Source organism: Diabrotica virgifera, chromosome 10 (assembly GCF_917563875.1).
Source record: "Diabrotica virgifera virgifera chromosome 10, PGI_DIABVI_V3a".
Lineage (NCBI taxonomy): Eukaryota > Metazoa > Arthropoda > Insecta > Coleoptera > Chrysomelidae > Diabrotica > Diabrotica virgifera.
The window spans coordinates 143,036,519-143,058,490 of NC_065452.1; the positions used below are offsets into that span (position 1 = coordinate 143,036,519).

The 21,972-nt window shown below is 33.2% G+C and overlaps 1 protein-coding gene across 7 annotated transcripts in view; it reads left to right on the plus strand.

The window, feature by feature from the left end:
- Positions 1–6,092, plus strand: part of LOC114334073 (calcium-dependent secretion activator) — a 303,401-nt gene extending 297,309 nt beyond the window's left edge. For all 7 annotated transcript variants that reach the window (XM_050641429.1, XM_050641434.1, XM_050641431.1 and 4 more), the window contains one exon: positions 1,869–6,092. In XM_050641429.1, coding sequence (XP_050497386.1) covers positions 1,869–2,067 — 199 coding nt within the window. In that variant the 3' untranslated portion in view covers positions 2,068–6,092. The remainder of the gene's footprint in view (positions 1–1,868) is intronic.
- The last annotated feature ends 15,880 nt before the right edge of the window (positions 6,093–21,972 follow it).

The window sequence follows — 21,972 nt, forward strand, 5'->3', positions numbered from 1 at the left end:
TCGTAAAATTAGTAATAAAAGAATTATTTTAACTGAAATAACTGAATATAATGTTGGTTATCCATAATAATTTAAGAAAAATTTTCAATTTTTTTTAATTATAAGAATTTTATCCATATTAGAATATAGTTCTTAATTCCAAACAACTTTTCATATTAACAATTTTCAATATTGTGAAAAATAAAGCTACTTTACTCTTGAGGGAAGTTCATATTTTTTGACATACCTCGTATAATATTCATAAAATTTGATATCTGATGATTGAATCTTAGGTTTAGGACCATGCAGAGCTTTTTATCAACAATACTTTTTTCTTAAAATTAAGAATAAGAAAGTTTTCCATATGGTCCCAACTTACAGGGATATACTGTATATCAATTCTATTGGGATGTCGCTACTCCACGGTATGTTACACCTCACATAAATATTTTTATCGCCAACGTCACTAAAGTCATTCATTATTGTACTAATTTGCCCTCATTTGCGGCAGTAAAGTAACACTTTATTGTACTGAAAGAAGAATTTTACTTTACTTGCCGCGATTAATCTAGATTGAATGTAAGTGGTCGATGGCAGTAATCGATTATTGATTTGAATTAACTTACAATTTATTTACCTACTTTATTTAGTAAACATATTGTACAAAATTTACGACATTGTTAATTAAATTTATGTCAAAAGGTGAAATTCCGTAGTATTTTGTAATTATCGTCATATAAAATAAATCAAAATTTTACCGATTTAGTAATTATGCAATATTGATAACTATCGATTATGAATCGAAAGCGGCCATTATGCAAAAGTCATCTGTCATTATTGACATGCAATTTTTATTACGTCTAAAATTTAAAAACGTTCTTAAATTGTAAATTGTAAGTAAGTGTTAAAACCAATATCAAATTGTTAGCGATAAAATTTTGTATGCACCACGTCAGTAAAGACTCTTTATTGAACTCGTCTGTTATTCGCCTCGCTCGTTAACGCTCGCTCTGCTCATAATAGTCATAATATCAGACTCATTCGATAAAGAGTAACTTTACTGACTTGGTACATAAATAACTATTTTTTAAACGCTTTCTTTACTTCAATAGTTTGCATCAAATCTTTAGACATTAATTTGACTGACTTTTCTTCAATGCAAATGAATGAAAATTTGCAGACATATGCATTCGCTGGAACAATACACGAATAGTCAATAAATTTTTTTTTATTGATTGTTTAAATAAAAACTAATTTTAACGGAAAATGCTTAAATTCTCTTGTTTTTTTACAATGAAGAAACTTGAAGCGTTTACAGATTGTAGCTAATTATATGAACTATACATAATTTCACTTTTTACGTTAATTGTTTACGTTATGCTTCATAAATAAACAATAAAGTTTCAAATTTTTTGCTGATTCCGACTACTTTTCATGTTTGTACATCATATGTTTTATACATATTTTAATAAACATGACGATATATTTTAATGTTTGAAAAGTGTAAGACTAAAAAGTAAAAAATAAAAAAATATGAAAAAAATATTTTTAAGAAACGCTTTTCTTTAGTTACGAGTGACTAAAATTAAACATATTATAAAAAAAATCAACTAAAAAGCAAAAAATAAAAAAAATTTAAAAAATCTAACACATTCGTTAAAGAAAAGCGTGGTGCGAAAACCGTTTATTCGATGAAGACGCGCCACGCTTTTCTTTGACGAATGTGTTGGATTTTTTCAATTTTTTTTATTTTTTGCTTTTTGGTTGATTTTTTTATGTGTTTAACCTCAGTCACTCGTAACTAAAGAAAAGCGTTTCTTAAAAATATTTTTTTTCATATTTTTTTATTCCAATTTCTGCACAATCTTCTCAAACTTTGTAAATTTTAGTGGCATTGAAGGTCTGGACGAAGATGCTGACACCAGGAGCAAAACGAAAGTGACAATAATGGAAAGTTTAAGTGGTGAAGAGGGAAACTTCGTTTCCAACGTAGGAGCAGTAATAGGAGGAAAAGTAGGAACAATTTTTGGAAAGGGCTTAGGAGGAATCGGTTCAAAACTTGGAGGAGGTACAGGCAGTTGGTTTTAAGAGTCAAGTTAGCATATGGCATAGCTTTTATTTTGTTATATTTTGTACGAAGCATATTTGACCAGAATGCGGTCAGTTTCTGTAAAAATTATACTTAACTGAAATTGTGTATATACTATTTTTTAATTCATAATTATAAATAAAATAAGTGTTAGTTCACATGTAATACAGCTATTACCTAATCATTTTAAAACACTTGAATGGAATCACTTCGAAAAATAAATTAAGCCCAAAAAATAGCTTAAGGGACCAGAGATCTTGTTTCAAATAGATTTTTAATTTAAGCCTGGTTTGCTAAATTGACTTCCAGGTAGGTTTTGTATATATTGACAATGTTATATAATATACTATTTTTACTACAAAACAAGCATGCGTCATTCAACATTGCTGACGTCAGAGCATTGCCAAAACATTAGAATATAACTTTTAATCATGGCGATATCTCTTGTACAGTGAGAAGCTAGGCATCATTACTTGTCAGAGATATTTTTCTTTCTTTTTGGTTACTGTACAAATAATATCTATAATTCTTTATTCTAAAATTAATGATGTCAATTGCTTTTCATTACTTGCCGAAATATATTAATAATTAACAACAATATTATAGTATATAATCAATAAAGAAGATCATTTAATATTTTAAGCCTAAAAATTTCATATTTAATCTAATAATGGACAAAATAATAGAACATCTTCCCCACAGAACAGCTGGATTTAGATTGGTAATACATTCTTTATAGTCGTTTGCTACGCTGACGATGCTGTCCTTATCGCCGATTCTGAAAATATTCTCCAAAGGCTGCTACATGCTTCTTCTTCTTCTTTGAGTGCCTCTCCTATCAGAGATTGGATATCATTAGGGCGATTCTAATTTTATTTACTGCTGTTTTGAACAATTCGTTAGTGGTACAGCCAAGCCACTCTCTCAAATTTCTCATCCAGGACATTCTTCTACGGCCTGGATTTCTTCGTCCTTGGATTTTTCCTTGCATTATATTTTGTAGGAATGTGTACTTCTGTCCTCTCATCAGGTGGCCTAAGTATTCAAGTTTTCTCTTTTTTATACTCCGTAGAACTTCTGGCTCGTTATTTATTCTGCGTATTACTTCTTCATTTGTAATTTTATCCACCCAACTTATTCGTAGTATACGGCGGTAGCACCACATCTCAAAGCTTTCAAGATTTTTAATATTCCTCTGTTTAAGAGTCCATGACTCAACACCGTAGAGCAAAGTACTGAATACATAGCATTTTAACATTCTAGTTCGTAGATGAATACTAATATCACGATTACAAAATAATTTTTTCATTTTTATAAAAGTAGACCTGGCAATTTCAATACGTCTTTTTATCTCGTGATTTTGGTCACCTGTTTCATTGATAAGGGTTCCCAAGTATTTGTATTCGTTTACTTTTTCAAGTTGGGTACCGTTTATTGTGATACTAGTGTCATTTATTGGATTCTTACTGAAGGTCATATATTTGGCTTTTTTGACGTTCATCCTTATGCCGTAGTCATTACATATCTCATTCATAGTTTCAACTAAATGTTGTAGATCTTCCGCTGTTTTTGCCATTATCACAGTATCGTCAGCATATCGAATGTTATTGATAACTTCTCCATTGACTATTATCCCTTCGTTTGCATATGAGAGAGCTTCTTGGCATATTTGTTCGCTGTAGATATTAAATAAGAGCGGTGACAATATACAACCCTGTCGTACTCCTCTACGTATTTCTATTTCGTCCGATGTTTGCTACATGCAATTAATACTAAAACTAATGAACTAAATATGCTCATCAACACCGAGAAGACTAAGTGCCTAGTAATTTCCAAAGAACCGATAAGATGCAAATTGGAAATTTATTCCAAAACTGGGAAACAGGTGAATCACTTCAAATATCTTGGTGCGGAAATAACAAGCTATGGAAATCTCTCAAAAGAGGTCAGAGAACAAAAAATGAAAGCAGCTAGAATATCGGGATGCCTGAAAGAAATCGTATAAACCTAATTGCCTTTCGCCTTTCTTTTATTAGATGTCGCTGTTGCGTCCATTTGTTAATTAATTTATTGTAATTGGCATACGGGTTGAAAAGGTTTGATTTCGATTCAGAGAATCACTACAAGCTGTCCTGAAGATACCAAGAGGTTGAAATGGACCATAGACAGATGGTGTGGTTATAACTGCCTTTACCCATTTAGATATTATTTGTACGGTAAACAATAACAAAGAAAAATATATCTGACAACTAATAATGCCTAGCTTCTCACTGTACAAGAAACATGGCCATGATGAAAAGTCATATTCTAATGTTTTGGCAATGCTCTGATGTCTGAAATCTTGAATGACGGAAGCGTGTTTTTGTAGTAAAAATAGTATACAGATATGATTATTCAAGTGTTTTATTCGAATTGTAAATGAATTTAAATATTATGTCATTTTATAGCATTCTTTTGTTCGTTAACTTTTAAATTTTATAGGTTGTCATAGATTTTAAGAAAATTTGTGGTTAAACTAATTTAAAAAAAATATTGCACAAAGATAGGGGAGCCCTATCAGTTGTTTAACATTTGTTTATAGTTATTCAAATTAAAAATGTTTGTCTTTTGTACTGGATATAAATAACTATATATCATATTGTAACTATTCGAAAAATTAAACATATCGTATAGAGTTGAAAAATTATAATTTTTGTAAAACTAAAGAAAATAAAGTTATATCACATCTAGAATATTTCATAACAAATATTTAAAAGAGAAGACGTATTTTGTCTTTTTGTTTTATGAAATATTTAAATATATTTTCATAGATTCTTTCAATGGTCGAATATTTTTATTTGGATTTCATTTTGGCTTTCGACAATGTCTTAGTAGATAATGCAAGATATATCGATAATGGTAAAAATATAATATCGGACTGAGCTGTTTGAAATAGGACTGCCATTTATGGAATATACGCATATTGCTTTTTAATTCGGCTAAAAAAGCTTCAGATAATCTGCAATCATTTAAATTTTTTTTAATTAACACACCCGTCATATTATCCGCCCCTATCTTGAAAACGAAGCATTTGTGGACATATGTACGTTTATAAAGCAAACTGTCATTATTTTTTCATGGAGAATTACCCCTTAAAGTTTGCCATACTTATTTAAAAACACCCTGTATTGATGAAATACGTGGCTAGTTGAAAGTACCTAACTTTTTTATGGTCCACCAACATAAGCGAATGTATCAAAGCACAGAATGTTGAGAAAACATGAGGCTATAGTTGGGTTTTATTTTTATTATTTTATAAATGCTAGGATATTCTACAGGGTGATGTGAATTTGGAGAAAAACACAGCTTGATTGATACACCCGGTATACAATGAAAATTTCGCTGTTTAGCAACAATTTTATTACACCCATATTGTTAAAGAATAAAGCTATAAACATATTAAAAAAATCACTTAAATCGGACAACAGGTTTAAGAAATTCGAGACATCAAAAATGACCTATTTTCAGGTGGGCGGTTAATTTTGCCAGTGAGTGTAAACATTTTGAAAATTGGTAATAAAGAGATGGGTCTATAAGATGTGACTTTATGTGGCGATTTGCCTGGTCTTTGAATCATAATAATTTATAGTGCTTTCCACATCTTAGGTACATCTTCTTCTTCTTATGCCACTCCTATCGGAGATTGGAAATCATCAAGGCTACCCTGACTTTGTTTACAGCTGACCTAAAAAGTTCATTAGTGGTGCAGCCAAACCACTCTCTCAAATTCCGCATCCACGACATTCTTCTACGGCCTGGATTCCGTTTTCCTTCTATTTTTCCTTGCATTATATTTTTAAATAATGCGTATTTATGACCTCTCATCAGGTGACCCAAATACTCGAGTTTTCTTCGTTTTATCGTTAATAAAATTTCTAGGTCTCTTCCTATCCTTCGTATTACTTCAAGATTTACATATTACTTAGGTACATATTTTAACCTAAATGTAGCATTAAACAGATATGTAATTTTAATTAAGGTCTTTTTTGTTAATGGCTTTAATATCTCTCCCGTTACTTAAGCACGGAGAAAATAGGTGTATGACCATCAAACAGTAAACATATAATAAAGAGGAAAGAAGAAAAATTAATACAGTGGAACCCCGATAAGTCGGCCTCCGATAACCCGGAAGTCCGGCTAACCCGTATCGATTTTCATCAGATAAAATAAAAATGTTTTCACTTTGACTGAGTTTTTTTACCAAGAAATAAACAATAATGTATACAACTGTACGTAATTTAGATGTACTGGACATAAGTATTTCATTTTTTTGGCAATTATAATTAAGTTTATCTGTAAGAGTACCATATTTTATTAATTTTTACCATATTCTCCGGCTAACCCGGATTTTCGATAACCCGGATCGGCCGCGGTCCCGATTAATTCGACTTATCGAGGTTCCACTGTAGCTCGGAAACCTACCTACCTCCCTAGATAAACATTAGATTGTTCTGAGGCTTTTTTATCCTTGTTATTCCATAAATGGTACACTATGGATATATATATATATATATATATATATATATATATATATATATATATACATAGATATACATATATACAAATATATATATTGAATGGATTGTATCGCATTTAATAATTTTTCGCAGTTTCTCACACTCTGGCGTCATTCTTGGGCTCTAACTGCTACCAACCTTTTAACATGATTCCAAAACAGGTGTAGAAACATTAAAAATTAATTTATATCATGATTTAAAGATATTGTTTATTTAATTCCAAAAGTCTTAATAGAAAATGACTAAGAAAATTCTGAGACTGGTGATAGAAAAATCAAAAACTTAAAACAGAAATATAGAGTAAAAGGATTAAAGTATGCAGGTAAATGCCTTCTAATAATTATCATCAATCAACATTGTGTTGTTTTCACTATCAAGTTTATATTACCTCCATTTTTGTCTTTGACCTATTTGTCTCTTCATTAATCCCTATCTAATTTTCGTGAATGGGAACAAAAACTTCTGTCGTAAAAATCATTGGTTTGAGATGAATGCAAGAATAAAATAAAAGAAAAAATGAAGCCTACAGAAAAATCCTTACCAGATGAATGAGGATTTCCAGAAAAGAAGAAGAGAAGGAAAGAAGATACACCCAAAACGATACCACTTAAAAATGGAAATTAAATATATAGAAAACGTTAACAAAGAGAAATAATTCAGAACAGTCTATAAAAAAGTTAACACCAACAGAAAGACTTCAAGGCAACTACAAACAAATGCAGAAGTCCGAATGGTGAACTATTAACAACAAGGAAAGGTGTATTGAATTGATGGGTAAAATACTTTAACCGAATACTTAAAATAGACGAAGAAGAAGAAAACCTGGAAAACGAAAGAGATGAGGTAAGTAGAACAGATGAGAGAGAAGAGGAACATCAACGACTCCTGAAATTAAAGACGAAGTTAAAAAACTAGCAAGAAACAAATCACCCGGAAAAGATAATCTGCCAACTGTACTATATAAAGAAGGTGGCCACGATAACATAAATTCACCACAGTAGCTCATAAAATAAATATGGACACAGAAATCCCTCCCCAGTGATTGGAACATTGGAATAGTTTGCACCATACACAAAAAGCATGTATCTTTTAATCTTCAAAACAATAATCCACTCATTCCTAACATATGGTTCAGAGACCTGGACTCAGAGGAAAAACAGAGGTACAGCTACGGTCACTGAATAGTTTACACCGTACTTTTTATATTGTAATACTGTAAAATTGCAGTGTCGTATGGATTTGACAAATGTCAAAGTCAAAAAATTTCATAAAGTCTATGTTTGTCAAAACTTTCACGAGTGTTCAAGAATAAAATAAAAGTGTATCAAACTCCTCCAAAATGGTTAGAATACATTTGAATGATGCGCAAAAAGCAAGAGCAATTGCCAAACAACTCGAAGAAGGTTGGTCACAAAGGCAAGTTGCTGTTGATTTGAACGTGAGCCATATGTGCATATGGAAGATCAAACAAAGATGGGATAATTTTCACTCTATAGCACGGTTGGGCGGTTCAAGAGGGCAGAAGATCTCCACAGATCAACAGGATGAGATGTTAGTAGATTATTTGAGAGAATCTTCTTTTGCCACAGCTCAAAAAGCAAGAGAAGAGACAGCGTTTCCAGGCAGTATTTGCACTACACGTAGAAGAATTAAAGCAATTGGACTGCTAAATTGTGCAGCTGCAAGAAAACCTTTTCTGACTGAGGATCACAAGAGGAGACGAATTGAATTTTGTAATGAATTTTAAACCGCGATGAGAATTTTTGGTCTAGGGTTGCATTTTCCGATGAAAAAGTATTTAATTCATATAACAATGGTCGGGTAAGAGTTTATAGGCCGAGAAATCATAGGTGTGATGAACAATATACGCATTATTTAAGAAATAGTGGAGGATTCTCGGTCAACGTATGGGGATGGATAAGTGCTGAAGGCCCGGGCGTGTGTTATCATGTAGAAGAGAAATTAACAGGATTACATTACAAACATTTTCTTGAGCACACAATGTTGCCATCCCCGATCCAGAGATTCCCCAACAACGACTTCATCTTCCAACATGACAATTGCCCGGTGCATACGAGTAGAATTGTTCGAGAATGACTAGAAGAAACTGTGTTAATGTTCTTCCGTGGCCTTCCCGTAGTGCAGACTTTAACCCCGTCGAAAATGTGTGGGCAGAGTTAACTAAGAAACTAAATGAAAGAAACCTTAGACCACGGAATAGAATTGAATTATGGGAAGCAATTGCGCAGGCATGGGAAGAGCTTGTTAACTGTAACATGAGGGGATTGGTGCTATCTATGAACAGAAGACTGCAAAATTGTATTGACAAAAATGGGGCTTCCACCAACTATTAATTATTTTTTTATTATATATCATTGTTTATCATTATTTAATATAAAATAGATTTAAAATAAAATGCATATTTTAAAACCAGACTTCTTTATTTTCGTTATTAAGACCATAATCCATTTTATTCAAAAAATCGTCTTTGTATACTTTCCATTTTGTTAAATTTTGTAAAATATAGATTTTTTAATTTTAATCAACCTATTCTAGCTAGGTACACCACTGGCAACGTCACTTTGACGTAAAAGGTTCGTTTAAACGAGGTAAAAATTTAAAAAATCGGCTCCTAGATACGTAAGCCTGTAAACTATTCAATGGCCGTAACTGTACATCAATAAACGGAAAAATCTTGAGCACCATAAGATTCGCAGATGACACCGCTATTCTATTTATATTATTCACCGCTATTCTATTAATTATAAGCTCATTATTACTCATATTCTTGCAGACACTCTAGAAGCACTGCAACGATTAGTAAATAGATTACATCAAATGAGTAGGTATAAAATATGGACTACAAATAATAATGAACGTTAAGAAAACCAAGTTCATGATTATTTCTAAGCAACATACAGTGGGAAGACTAGATATCGAGGGAAAACAAATAGAAAGAGTGAATAACTACAAATATCTGGGAACCTGGGTAAATGAAAACAATGACCAAGGTAGAGAAATCAGGACACGTATTGAAATTGCAAGACCAGCATTTATAAAAATGAAAAAAAAATCTTTGTTAATCGAGACCTTCTTATGGAGCTGAGAATAAGAGCCTTAAGATGCTACGTGTTCTCTACTTTGTTGTATGAAATGGAAAGCTGTACATTAAAAGTGGATAATATAAAGAAATTGGAAGCATTTGAGATGTGGTGCTATAGAAGGATTTTGAAAATACTATGGACCCAACGAGTTACAACTGCAGAAGAGTCAAGAAGGCTACAGAAGGATTGCGAGGTAATAAAGAACATCAAAATAAGAAAGCTGGAATATTTAGCCTACATTACCAGAGGTGAGAAATATGAGATATTAAAGCTCATAATACAAGGTAAAATAATGGTAAAAGATCCATAGGAAGACAAACAATTTCCTGGTTGAGAAACCTAAGAGGGTTGTATAGTTGCAGCTCAGTAGATCTTTTCAGAGCAGCCGCCAATAAGCTACGGATAGCTGTGATGATAGCCAACCTCCGATAGGAGAAGGAACTACAAGAAGAAGAGTAAGTAAAAAATTACGTTTAACCTTTTGCATATTTTGTTTATTCACCAAATTTTCACCAAATTTATTCACCTCCAATTCGGAAAAACTCAATACCACCAGGACCATGGGCAAAAAGCAACAAAGAAAAAGCTGATTTATTTGCTGAACATCTAACTGAAGTCTTCAAGCCACACGACAATGACCAAGTACAAGAAGTAGAGCAGGAACTAGCCTTACCAATTAATCAACGAGAGCGACTAACTTTAATTACACCGAAGGAGATCAAATATGAAATTAATCATTTGAATGAAAAGAAGGCACCAGGCACTGATCTCATAACAGCAACAATGCTAAAACAACTTCCTAAAAAAGGTATAATGAAGTTATTGAACATATTAAATGCAATCTTAAGACTTAATTATTGGCCTATGTCACTAAAAATTGCCCAAGTAATTATGATACCGAAACCTGGTAAAGCTTTAACGGATGTTTCATCATACCGCCCAATAAGTCTACTGCCAATAATGTCAAAACTTCTTGAAAAGCTGTTACTTAAAAGAATTATGAGCGACCTAGAATTCCAAAACTGGATCCCAGAACACCAATTTGGATTCCGGCAAGGTCATTCTACAGTGCAACAATGCCATCGCATATCAAATGTAATTAATAGAGCTTTGGACAATAAACAGTATTGCACAGCAGCCTTTCTGGACATCAGCCAAGCATTTGATAAGGTATGGCACCCAGGATTACTTTATAAAATTAAAAAATCCCTACCCAACAAATACTTTGACTTATTAAAATCATATCTAAATCACAGAGAATTTGAAACTAAGGTGGAGGATGAACTATCAAACCGTAACAAAATTCAATCAGGAGTCCCACAAGGTAGTATATTGGTACACTTCTTTATGTACTGTACACATCCGATTTACCAACCTCTCCACAAACCACCATTGGAACTTTCGCTGATGACACAGCAATATTTGCAACTGAAGAGGATCCAAGAGCAGTATTAAAACTTCAAGAACACCTAGACCAAATTGGACAGTGGTTAAAGAAATGGAAGATAAAAGCTAATGAAACTAAGTCAACACATATAACTTTCACACTAAGGAAAGACCAATGCCCAAATATTAGCCTTAATCAAGTCAGCACACCACAACAGAACATCGTCAAATACCTGGGGCTTCATCTTGATTCTAAATTAAACTGGAAACAACACATTTTAATAAAGAAGAAACAAATTGAGTTGAGAGTGAAAGAAATTAATTGGCTTATAGGTAGAAAATCTCGACTCTCAATTGAGAACAAACTGCTGATTTATAAAACAGTCATCAAACCTATATGGACGTACGGTATAGAACTATGGAGTTGTGCCAGGAAATCAAACACAAAAATTATCCAAAGAACTCAATCAAAAATTCTACGCACCATCGCAAATGTCCCGTGGTACATTTCCAACCAAACCCTTCATACAGACCTAAACATCCCGTTAGTCAGCACAGTAATTCAAGAAAGAGCCAACAGACATCACGAGAAATTGGAAGGCCACCCCAACCAATTAATATTACCATTACTGCAGCCACTAAACAACAGAAGATTGCCAAGATTATGGCCCATAGATCTTCGCTGAAACTGAGGTGAAACGAAACCGCTGGGTGATGTACCTCATTGATACCATACATTGATATAAGTTATTGTACTTGTTATCAAATTAACTCATAGAATATGTAATTCTGATTGTTAATAAATGCTTACAAAAAAAAATCACCAAATTTATCAAAAGCAGTTGTTAGATAACTGTATCAAACTGTAAAAACGACAAAAGCTTTTTCTTGCTAATTTATCTGGTCTAAAAATACCAACAAAGTTTCTATTGAAATTAAATTGAACAATATATTATATCTTATTCATGATATAAATAGTTTCTTCTGTGCGTACAACCGAAAATTATCATTTCCTCACGATTCATTGATACCTTTAGTACTGCATGGCTACTCCACAAGAAATCTTAAGTATCATTACTCAAACAGTGACTGTATTATCTTGTGTGCTATGCTTATTCTTGTACGTTATGAGTAATATGAATTTAAAAGATCTTCAGATTGATATAGAAGTTCTAGCTTAGGTATTACACAATGTAAAGAATAGTCATTTAAACTTGGGATATTGGCATTGATGGGATATTCTATTGGGATTGGATACATTGGAAAAGAGTGCTTCTTTGGCTCTAACTCTATATTATCAAATACTTGTTCAAGTTGTTATTGATATTTACTTTCTAGTGGCCTTCAGACAGAGAAAAAGTAAAAAAAAGTTTATACTGTTGTTAAAACTGATAGTAGAGGGACCAGCTAGGCCACCGTGGCATTTTCAATTCTGATGGGCAAACTCAACGGTTTCTTAATGGGTTTTTGGCTGCTGATTACGAAATTCGAGGGTGGATTTCGATTCGAATGGTCAAACAATTGTTATAAACAATTCAATTGTTTATAAGTTTATAGCTCGTAAACTAAAAGAGATGAAAATTTTTTTTAAATAAAAACGTTTATATAAACGTTTACTAAACTTTAATATAATAATGAGAACTCAAGATATTGTAAAATTAGTGCAAAATTGTTGCAAAATAAGGATTTTTCGAAGTTTTTCGATCGTAACGTGGCTTCTACGCATGCAAATGAGCTTTACAATTTCTCATTCTCATTTTAAAGCTTAATTTAAAGACATTCAAAAAAATTTGTTAAATTACTTTATCTTTATTTGTATTAAAGTTATGTCCGTTTGAAGTTGTAATTTTATTTAGAAATTTGTAACTTGAGTTGTTTAAAAGGATTTTAGCAAATTTAGACAATAAATTTATACTTGAATTAACAGTAACGCTATGGCTAAATGGGCATAGCTCCCAAGGGCCAAAAAAAAACAGTAACGCTGTCTTCTTCTTCTTTATGTGCCGTCTTCTACCGAAGATTGGCGACCATCAAACGATAGGTTTCTCTCTTTTGTGTCGCATGTATTATGTTCGCAGCTTCTGGTATTTGAAACCATTCTCTCAAGTTTCTCAGCCAGGATTTCTTCTTTCTGCCCAAACCTCTTCTACCTTCAATCTTGTCTTCCACGATAAGCTGTAGCAGACTGTACTTATCATTACGGAACACATGGCCCAGGTATGACGCTTTCCTCCTTTTAACAATTCCACCTCTTTACCCATTCGTCGCAATACCTCTGTGTTGGTCACTCTGTCTGTCCAAGGTATTCTCAGTATGCGTCTATACAGCCACATTTCTAGAGCCGCTAACTACTTTATAGTTGCTGCTGTTAACGTCCACCCTTCTACTCCGTAAAGTAGCGTAGAGAGTACGTAGCATTTCGTGGCGCGCCATCGGAGGTTAACGCTTAGGTTGCGGTTGCTTACGAGCTTCCTCATTTTTATGAATTTGGATCTTGCTATTTCAAGTCGGATCCTAATCTCTACGTCTGGGTCCCACTTATCATTTACTGTATATCCCAGATATTTAAATCGGTGTACTCTTTCAATACGTTCGGCTTCAATATTCAGGTCGATATGTTGAATGTTCTTTTTACTGATCACCATAAATTTAGTTTTCTTTCTATTGATCTTCAGTCCAAATTGGTTGCCAGTTGTATTTACTCTATTTAGCATCATCTGTAAATCTTCGATGTTATCGGCCAGTATAACAGTATCATCTGCATATCGAAAAATACGTATTGGTACGCCATTAATCTTGATGCCCTCATTGTATTCTTCCAGTGCCTCTAGATGACATACAGATGACATATTGGATTTGATGGAACAACGGCGACTAGCGAAAAACAACGAAACACTTTATAGCAATATACAAAAAGAAATTCGACGTAAAATACGAGAAGCAAAGAGTCAACATCTAGCCAAACAGTTTCATGACATTGAAGAACTTGAAAACAGATACGACACGTTTAACATGTATAAAAAAGTGAAAGAAGCGGCTGGTATCTTCAATAAGAAACAAACTGCACTGCTACAGGATGAACATGGTAAAGTAATATTTGAAGTAGAGGACAAACTTAAAGAATGGGAAAATTACGTCACGAACCTATTCGAAGACAATAGGAGTAGTTCACCTCCCGATATTACTAACTGCGACGGACCCCTAATAACACGCTCTGAGGTTATAAAAGCCATAAACTCATCAAAAGATGACAGAGCGACTGATCCTGATGAAATTCCAACTGAAATATACAAGCTTATAAATGATAGCAATATTTTAGAGGCTATATCTTTCAGAGTAGAGATTGAAAATTAGTGGGGACAAATGCAGCCTTGACTCACTCCTAGCATGATTTTCACATATTCGGTGTGGTCACCGTCAATTCTGAGGTTTGCAGTCTGATTCCAGTAAAGGTTTCTAATTATTTTCAGATCTTGGCTGTTAATTCCTGCTTCTTTTAGTATTTGCATCATCTTGGCGTGCTGTACTCGATCAAACGCCTTCTGGTAATCAACCAGACATGCGTATACGTCGCAACTGACGTCTCTGCATCTCTGGAATAAGACTTGTATTGAAAACAAAGCCTCTCTCATACCAACAGTATTTATGAACCTGAACTGGTTGAGCGAAATTTGACTTTCACATAGCTTGTAAATTCTCGTATGGATTACCTTTAGGAACAATTTTAAGAGATGACTCATCAGGCTTATCGTACGGTATTCTTCGCATTTTTTTGCTCCTGATTTTTTTGGAAGTGCAATAAACTCAGACTTCAGCCATTCTCTTGGTATTTCTTCAGAGTTGTATATATGTTGTTGAATATCTTTATGATTATTGCTATTGATTCGTTGTCCATTAGTTTGAGTAGTTCTGCTTGTATATTATCGGGATCTGCTGATTTGCCATCCCTTAGCTGTGTTATTGCAGAATAAAGTTCCTAGTTTTGGTCAAGATATCGATATTTTAATAGCGCGCTCTGAGGCGCAAGATCGGCTCGCAGCGAAAAGGAATGCGCGCGAACCGCTCGATACAAATTATAGTTTACAACAATTGTCCGACCACTCGAAATCCGTAATCAGCAGCCAAAAATACATAAAAAACTTGGATGGGCCCATCAAAGTTGAAAAGGCCACGGTAAACTAGTTGGCTCCTGGACTATAAAACCTAACCAAATTAAACACTAGAGCTGCAATATTTGGTTTAAGACCTTCAAGTAGATTAATTCTAGAAACAAGATAAAGTAGATTTATCAAAAATACATGCAGTACAATTAAGTCCTTTACCAAAACATAATAACTGTTATATATTATAGAATTGTAGGATTATATATTTAAGTAATTTTTTTAAGATTAAAAAAATAAAAACTATTATACTACTATACTAAACCATTAAAAAAATTAAACGTTGATATTTCTAATTTTTAATCGTGACAAGACATCTCGTAACGCGACAGTTCGTAACCCCACAAATGGTAACTGACAATACGTAACGGTGACAGTTCGTAACGGTACAATTCGTCACGTCAAAATTTAATTATTCTGTTTATTTTTGTTTAAAATTACGTTTATAATTTTAGCATACCAGCATCAGGATAAAAATTTTTGACACGTTTCATATTTCGTGGAGAAATAAATTTTTAAACTCATCTCTTAAAATAAATATAATCTAGTAATGTGAATTGTATTATGTAATTATTATAGTAAATACATTATTGTTAAACGTTTTTATTTAATCATTATTTTTCACACTTAGTTTTATCTACTAATTTATACTGATAGATAGTTCAAAATACAAAAATTTTAAAAAATCTTCAGTTGTCATATTAACAAAAATATATGGAAGCATATATATATTTGTGAAATATACCTACCTATTTAAGAAGAAGTGGTCTTAAAAAAATTACCATTAATTTTGTATAAATTCAGTAATACTAAATTTGCTAAAAAAATTAAATGTCGCCATTACAAAATATCGCCGTTACGAATTGGTGGCGTTACGAACTAGTGCGTTACGAGATGTCACGGAACCATTTTTAATATACAATTTTTCAAACTATTCGCCTATTTTGATCGTATTTATAGTAGTGTCGGCGAGCTAGCTTAATGACAAAGTTAGTGAAAACACATGAAAATAGATTATAGTCAACTTATTCAGAATTTAGAAGTTAATGCATGCACTTGTCTAAAGCAAATTTAAACCAGATATCAAACACTTATTCATTCACACAAAAAGTGGGCAGGGTCGAACTCCGCGATTTTTTCTAACCAAAACTATTAGTCCGAGAGGTAGCAATACATTTTTTTTAGGAATTTTATACCGAATAAACTCTTTTGTACTTATTCAGTGGTTGATTATTGTTGAACAATCAGCAAAATAGACGTAAGCTACACCGTCCGTGGTGGGATTAAAGGTGACAGTCTATTAAAGTTATCAAGACTTATATACAACAGCACTACAGCCCTTAGAGGCCCTGGCTCCGATAGTGCTTACTAAATTCTTCCACTTTTTCCGGTCCTTTACTTGTTCTCTCCAGTCCCTTGTACCCATTTCTTCTATGTCAGTCTGGACGGCAATTCACCACTTCCTTCGTGGTGAGCCTCTTCTTTTCTTCTTTTGTTCTCCTGCTTGAAAAACTCTTAGGACGTTTCTTTCTTGTGGCATTCGAGAAACATGTCCCAACTATCTAACTCTCTGCGCCATAATTTTCTGTGTCATTTTAGATCTCTTATACATCTCCATTAGCTTCTGGTGTGTTCTTCTGCTCCATTCGTCATTAGCCTCCTTTATACCACCAAAAATGTTTCCAAGATTTTCCTCTCTCAAATCTCTAGCTTTTTTCTTCTTTCTGATTCATTGTCCAAGTTTCACATGCGTACAACACCGTTGGTCTCACTATTGTTTCACATACATTTGAATCTTGGCTGCCCTGGACATGTTTTTTGCCTTCAACAGTCTGTTTAGTGATCTTACTAATTTGCTACCTTTCAGCAATCGTTTAGCTGTTTCTCTCTCTCTTCGTCTCCTCTATTTGTAACTGTTACTCATTGTTGGTGGAGGTATTTCTATTTCGACCGTTTGATACTCATTTCTCGAATCATTTTCATCGTTTTTCATCAGTAACATACTGATCATTCAGGAGTTCTTCAAATCTACATAATTTTATTCCTAATTATTCGCTATGTCTTCTCGTATTCTGTTTTATCCTTATTTTTAAATTCTCTTCTTTTATTTATTAATTCATCTTAAGTCACCTTTAACTCTACCACTACTGGAGTAGCTGATGATGAGAGTTCTTAAATATGATAGAAAAACTATTATTTTTATGATGTTTACTTATTATGAAATAGCTTATTCAAATATAACGCTACCTTCCGTACTGTATAGGACTTTGTTTGATACATAATGTACATATAATGTTCAGAATATGCACTAAACCGATATAAACAAGCTTCACAATTTGGAAAATCAATCTTTAGATGGATGTCAACAATATTTATTGAAAGCCAGTGAAGATTACAAGGCAATATCCAAAAATGGAGGGTATAGTGTATCATTCTTTCTCCTGGGGTTTGGTTGATGTGGAGTTAACTTTCATCTTTTTCTTGCTCATGATCATGAGCTATCTCTTCTTCTCATTGATATTTAGTCCATATTGTTGAGTGTACTATCTTATGCAGAATAGCTATTTCAATTTCGTGCAAATCTTCGACAAATATTCTTTCAGAGTAGAGACTGAATATTAGGGGAGACAAAAAAACAGCTTTGCTTTACACCATTCATGATTTTCATGTATTCTATGTATCACTTTCAACTTTGAGATTTCCGGTTTGATTCCAGTAAAGGTTTATAATTATTTTCAGACCTTGGTTGTTAATTCTTGCTTCTTTTAGTATTTTCATTATCTTGGCGTACTGTATTTGATCAAACGTCTTCTGTAATCAACCAGACATGCTTATATGTATGTCGCAATTAACGTTTCTGCATCTCTGGAAGAAGCCTTGTACTGAAAACCAAGCATCTTTCATTCATGAACCCATGAATTGGTTGGGGGAAATTTGACTTTCACACAGCTTGTAAATTCTCGTATGGATTATCTGTAGGAACAATTTTAGGAGATGACTCTTGAGGCTTCTTCTTCTTAAAGTTCCCTCTCCTATCGGAGGTTGCATATCATAATGGCTATGATCACTTTGTTGGCTGCTGCTTTGAATAGTTGTAATGAACTAACAGTTAAACCATTCTTTAAGGTTCCTCAGCCAGGAGATCCGTCTTCTTCCTATGCTTCTTCTTCCTTGGATCCTTCCTTGCATAATAATTTTCAGCAACTCATATTTTTCTCCTCTGGTAATGTGACCCAAATATTCCAGTTTTCTAGTTTTTATACTCTTCATAATTTTTAACTCCTTATTTAAACGTCGTAGCACTTCAACATTGGTAATCCTTTGAACCCACTGAATTTTCAATATTTTTATGTAACACCACATTTCGAACGCTTCTATTCTTCTTATGTGTTGTCTCTTTAATGTCCAAGCTTCCATTCCGTAAAGCAACATAGAAAATATGTAGCATCTTAGAGCCCTCAATCTGAGAGGCAACTGAAGGTCTTTATTTGTAAGCAGTGTCTTCATTTTTATAAATGCTTGCCTTGCAGTTTCAATTCGGACTTTAATTTATTTGCTTTGGTCATTTTTGTCATCAACCTAGGTTCCCAGATATTTGTATGTCTTAACTTTTTCTGTTTGGGTTTGCTCTATCATTAACCTTTCATTTTCATGTTCTGTTTTTGAAACAATCATAAATTTAGTTTTTTTCTACATAGAACTGTAGTTGTGACATCAATAATGGCAACTGATAATTGTCATACCTCTTCTTCTACTATTTCGTTCTGGATTTATTTTCCCCAAATGTCTTGGTGTCTCATATAAAAGACAAATGTATGGTATTTAGTAGATAATATAAACACTAAGTTTGCTTTTTGACTTTTACAAGGCAACTGTAACAAAGCTTTAAAAGCATAGAAAAATCGTGGTAAGAACGTATGAAAAAGCATAAACAGCATTAAAAATAGTTAAAAAGTCTTAAGAAGCATCTAAGAAGTATTACTACCTAACAGTAAAAATTATCGTAAAAAACGTTTTTTAACTTTTTGGTGATTTTAATGCTTTTCAACACTATTACCAACATTTTCTACCTGTCCACGCTTTTCACTGTTATAGTTTTCCTCCTGAAGTCACTTCAATTCACAAAAATACGTGTTATATCGACCCGCCTTCTTATATCATTACACCTTCATGTATCACCTAATTGAAAACATTTACTCTCTATTGCTTTTATTCAGTTTTATTAACAGTATCATCCATATATAAATTACTGACGTTATTAGTGGAACACAGAGAAACCACGATACCTTATACGAAACAATTGAATATCAAGTCAAAAGAGGAAGCTACACAGGTGCTCCGATGAGGCTAAGTTAAAGCCCAAAATACGTATGAGCACATAGTAGAAGCCCTGTTCTCTAATCAAATCTGAATCATCTTTACTTTCAATTGAATATCACTAGAAAGGGAAGAATTCAACGTATTGGTTTTTTTCTATCTATTCTCGTCATCAGTGGAGCTTGGGCACTATACAGAGCCTCGACTTCGATGCCAGTTTCATCCATTGGCAGGTTGTAGCACCAATTTTCCTACCATCTTTGTCAATAATATCTTACTCTTCTCCCTTGTAAGTCTTAGAATTCCTCTACTTCTATTTCTCTCGAGTTATGGTATAGGGATTTGTCTGTAAGGGTTATTCTGTTGTAATTCTGTTCAAGGGCGGATCCAGGGAGGGGGCCATGGGGGCCATGGCCCCCTCCGAGAATTTAAAAAAATATCAATTTAAATATTTGCAGTTCAAATGTTTTTAGTTTCAAACATATATTATGTACAAAACAGGGGATAATAAATATATCTTCTGTACTAGAATTGAACAAAAGCAGTAACGGAAGCTTTAAGACTGACATAGGATTTTTTGCAAATCACAATGTTGATAATTTTACAAAGTGCCAATTGTTAGAACGACCTTGGCAGCTATCAAAATCGTATCAATTTCCATATTCTGTACAAACAAAGAATAAATAAGAAATAAAGCGTTACTTGGATCACCAGCACTTAGAACAAAGGAGTTGATTGGTACTTTCGCACATTAAAAAGGGATTGTTTGGCAAGTATTGCGTTTTATTTTTCTACTGAACAATTTGGTCACAATAAAGGGATGACAGCGCAAAGCTTTGTCAAGAAACCTTTAACATCTCTCGCCAAACTCATTGGCAAAGACGGAGCCATACAAACCCATAAAAATACATCATACCACAAGTGGTGCGTTCAGGTTGGGCTGGATTTTCTACAAAATATAGCAACCCGCAACAGTCATTAACCAGATAGACTCTCAGAGATCTAGACAGATACAAGAAAATAGAGAAAGACAACAATCAATAGTAGAGTCTATAGTGTTCTTAGGTTGACAAAATATTCCTCCAAGAGGCCATCGTGATGATGGCCTTCTGCTTCTGGACGAAGATGCTGGACCTAGCAATGAGGGGAATTGTTAAGGTTTAAAATCGCATCAGGAGATAAAACTCTTAAAACAACACCTATCCACAGCATCTTCCTGAGTTCAATGAATGTCAATGAACCTCGATGAACTTGTTCATTGACGCGTATGAGAACATAAAATAATTAGTGAAAATCAAGAAAGAGGGGAAGAACAAGGCCTGACAGGAGAAACATTGGAAAAATTAATTAAACTTGTTGAAAGAACTGCACTTGTATCCGAAGAAATGTGTAGGAATCGGTACTGACTTTAATAATTGAATGTCTTTAGGGCCCTCAAAACTGTGTGGAAAGTGCCTTAAAACTCACCATTATAACTCCGGTACCAATACCCCCCGGTACTTCTCCCAAAAAAAGTTCATGGCCCCTCCCGAAAATCAGTCTTGGATCCGCCCTTGATTCTGTTGTTCTAATAGTTCCGTTCAATAGTCTATAGGGTGAGGCAGATAACTGGCCTATTAGAAATATCTCGAGAACTAAAGGCAACATAATCATGAAAATTGGAATAAAGGGGTTTTGAGGGATTATCTATTAAATGAAAATATTTTCAGCTCTTTGCATAACTTGGTTTTTTTAAATAGGACACCCTGTATATTTTTACATTTTTGGATTCTCCTCAATATCTTCTTTCTTAAAATATGAGATTTTGTAATATTATACAGGGTATTTTAAAAGATATTTACGATAATTTCGTAGCAATATTCACACCCCGTAGAATTGTAATAGTTTGACATTAAAAACTCTGCTTACGTTCAAGTGATTTTTAATATAGTCTATTATTGTTAAGAATCATTAGTATAGCTAATTTTGAAATTTTAGTATACAGGGTTGGTCGAAACTCGGAATGAATATTTTCTGAGTTTTCTTAAATAGAACACCCTGTATTTTAGTATTGTATTTAGTATATTTAGTACATAGTACTTTTTTATTTTATAAATATTCCCTATATCTATCTGCTTTAATTTGTGAGTTATTGGTGATTCAAGCTAAACACTAATTGCAACAAAAAATACGTAAAATTTTATTAGGTTGGCCGTAAAAATATTCAATCACAAATAATTTTTCAGAAATAAATACATATTAATCCAGACTGATCCTTAAAATTACCAATAATGGTTTAGCTATCAAAATACCTACGTAATTAAGATTGTTGGTGTGACTAACAATTAAGCACAAATTAAAGCAGTTAGGTATAGGGAATGCTTAAGAAATAAAAAAGTACC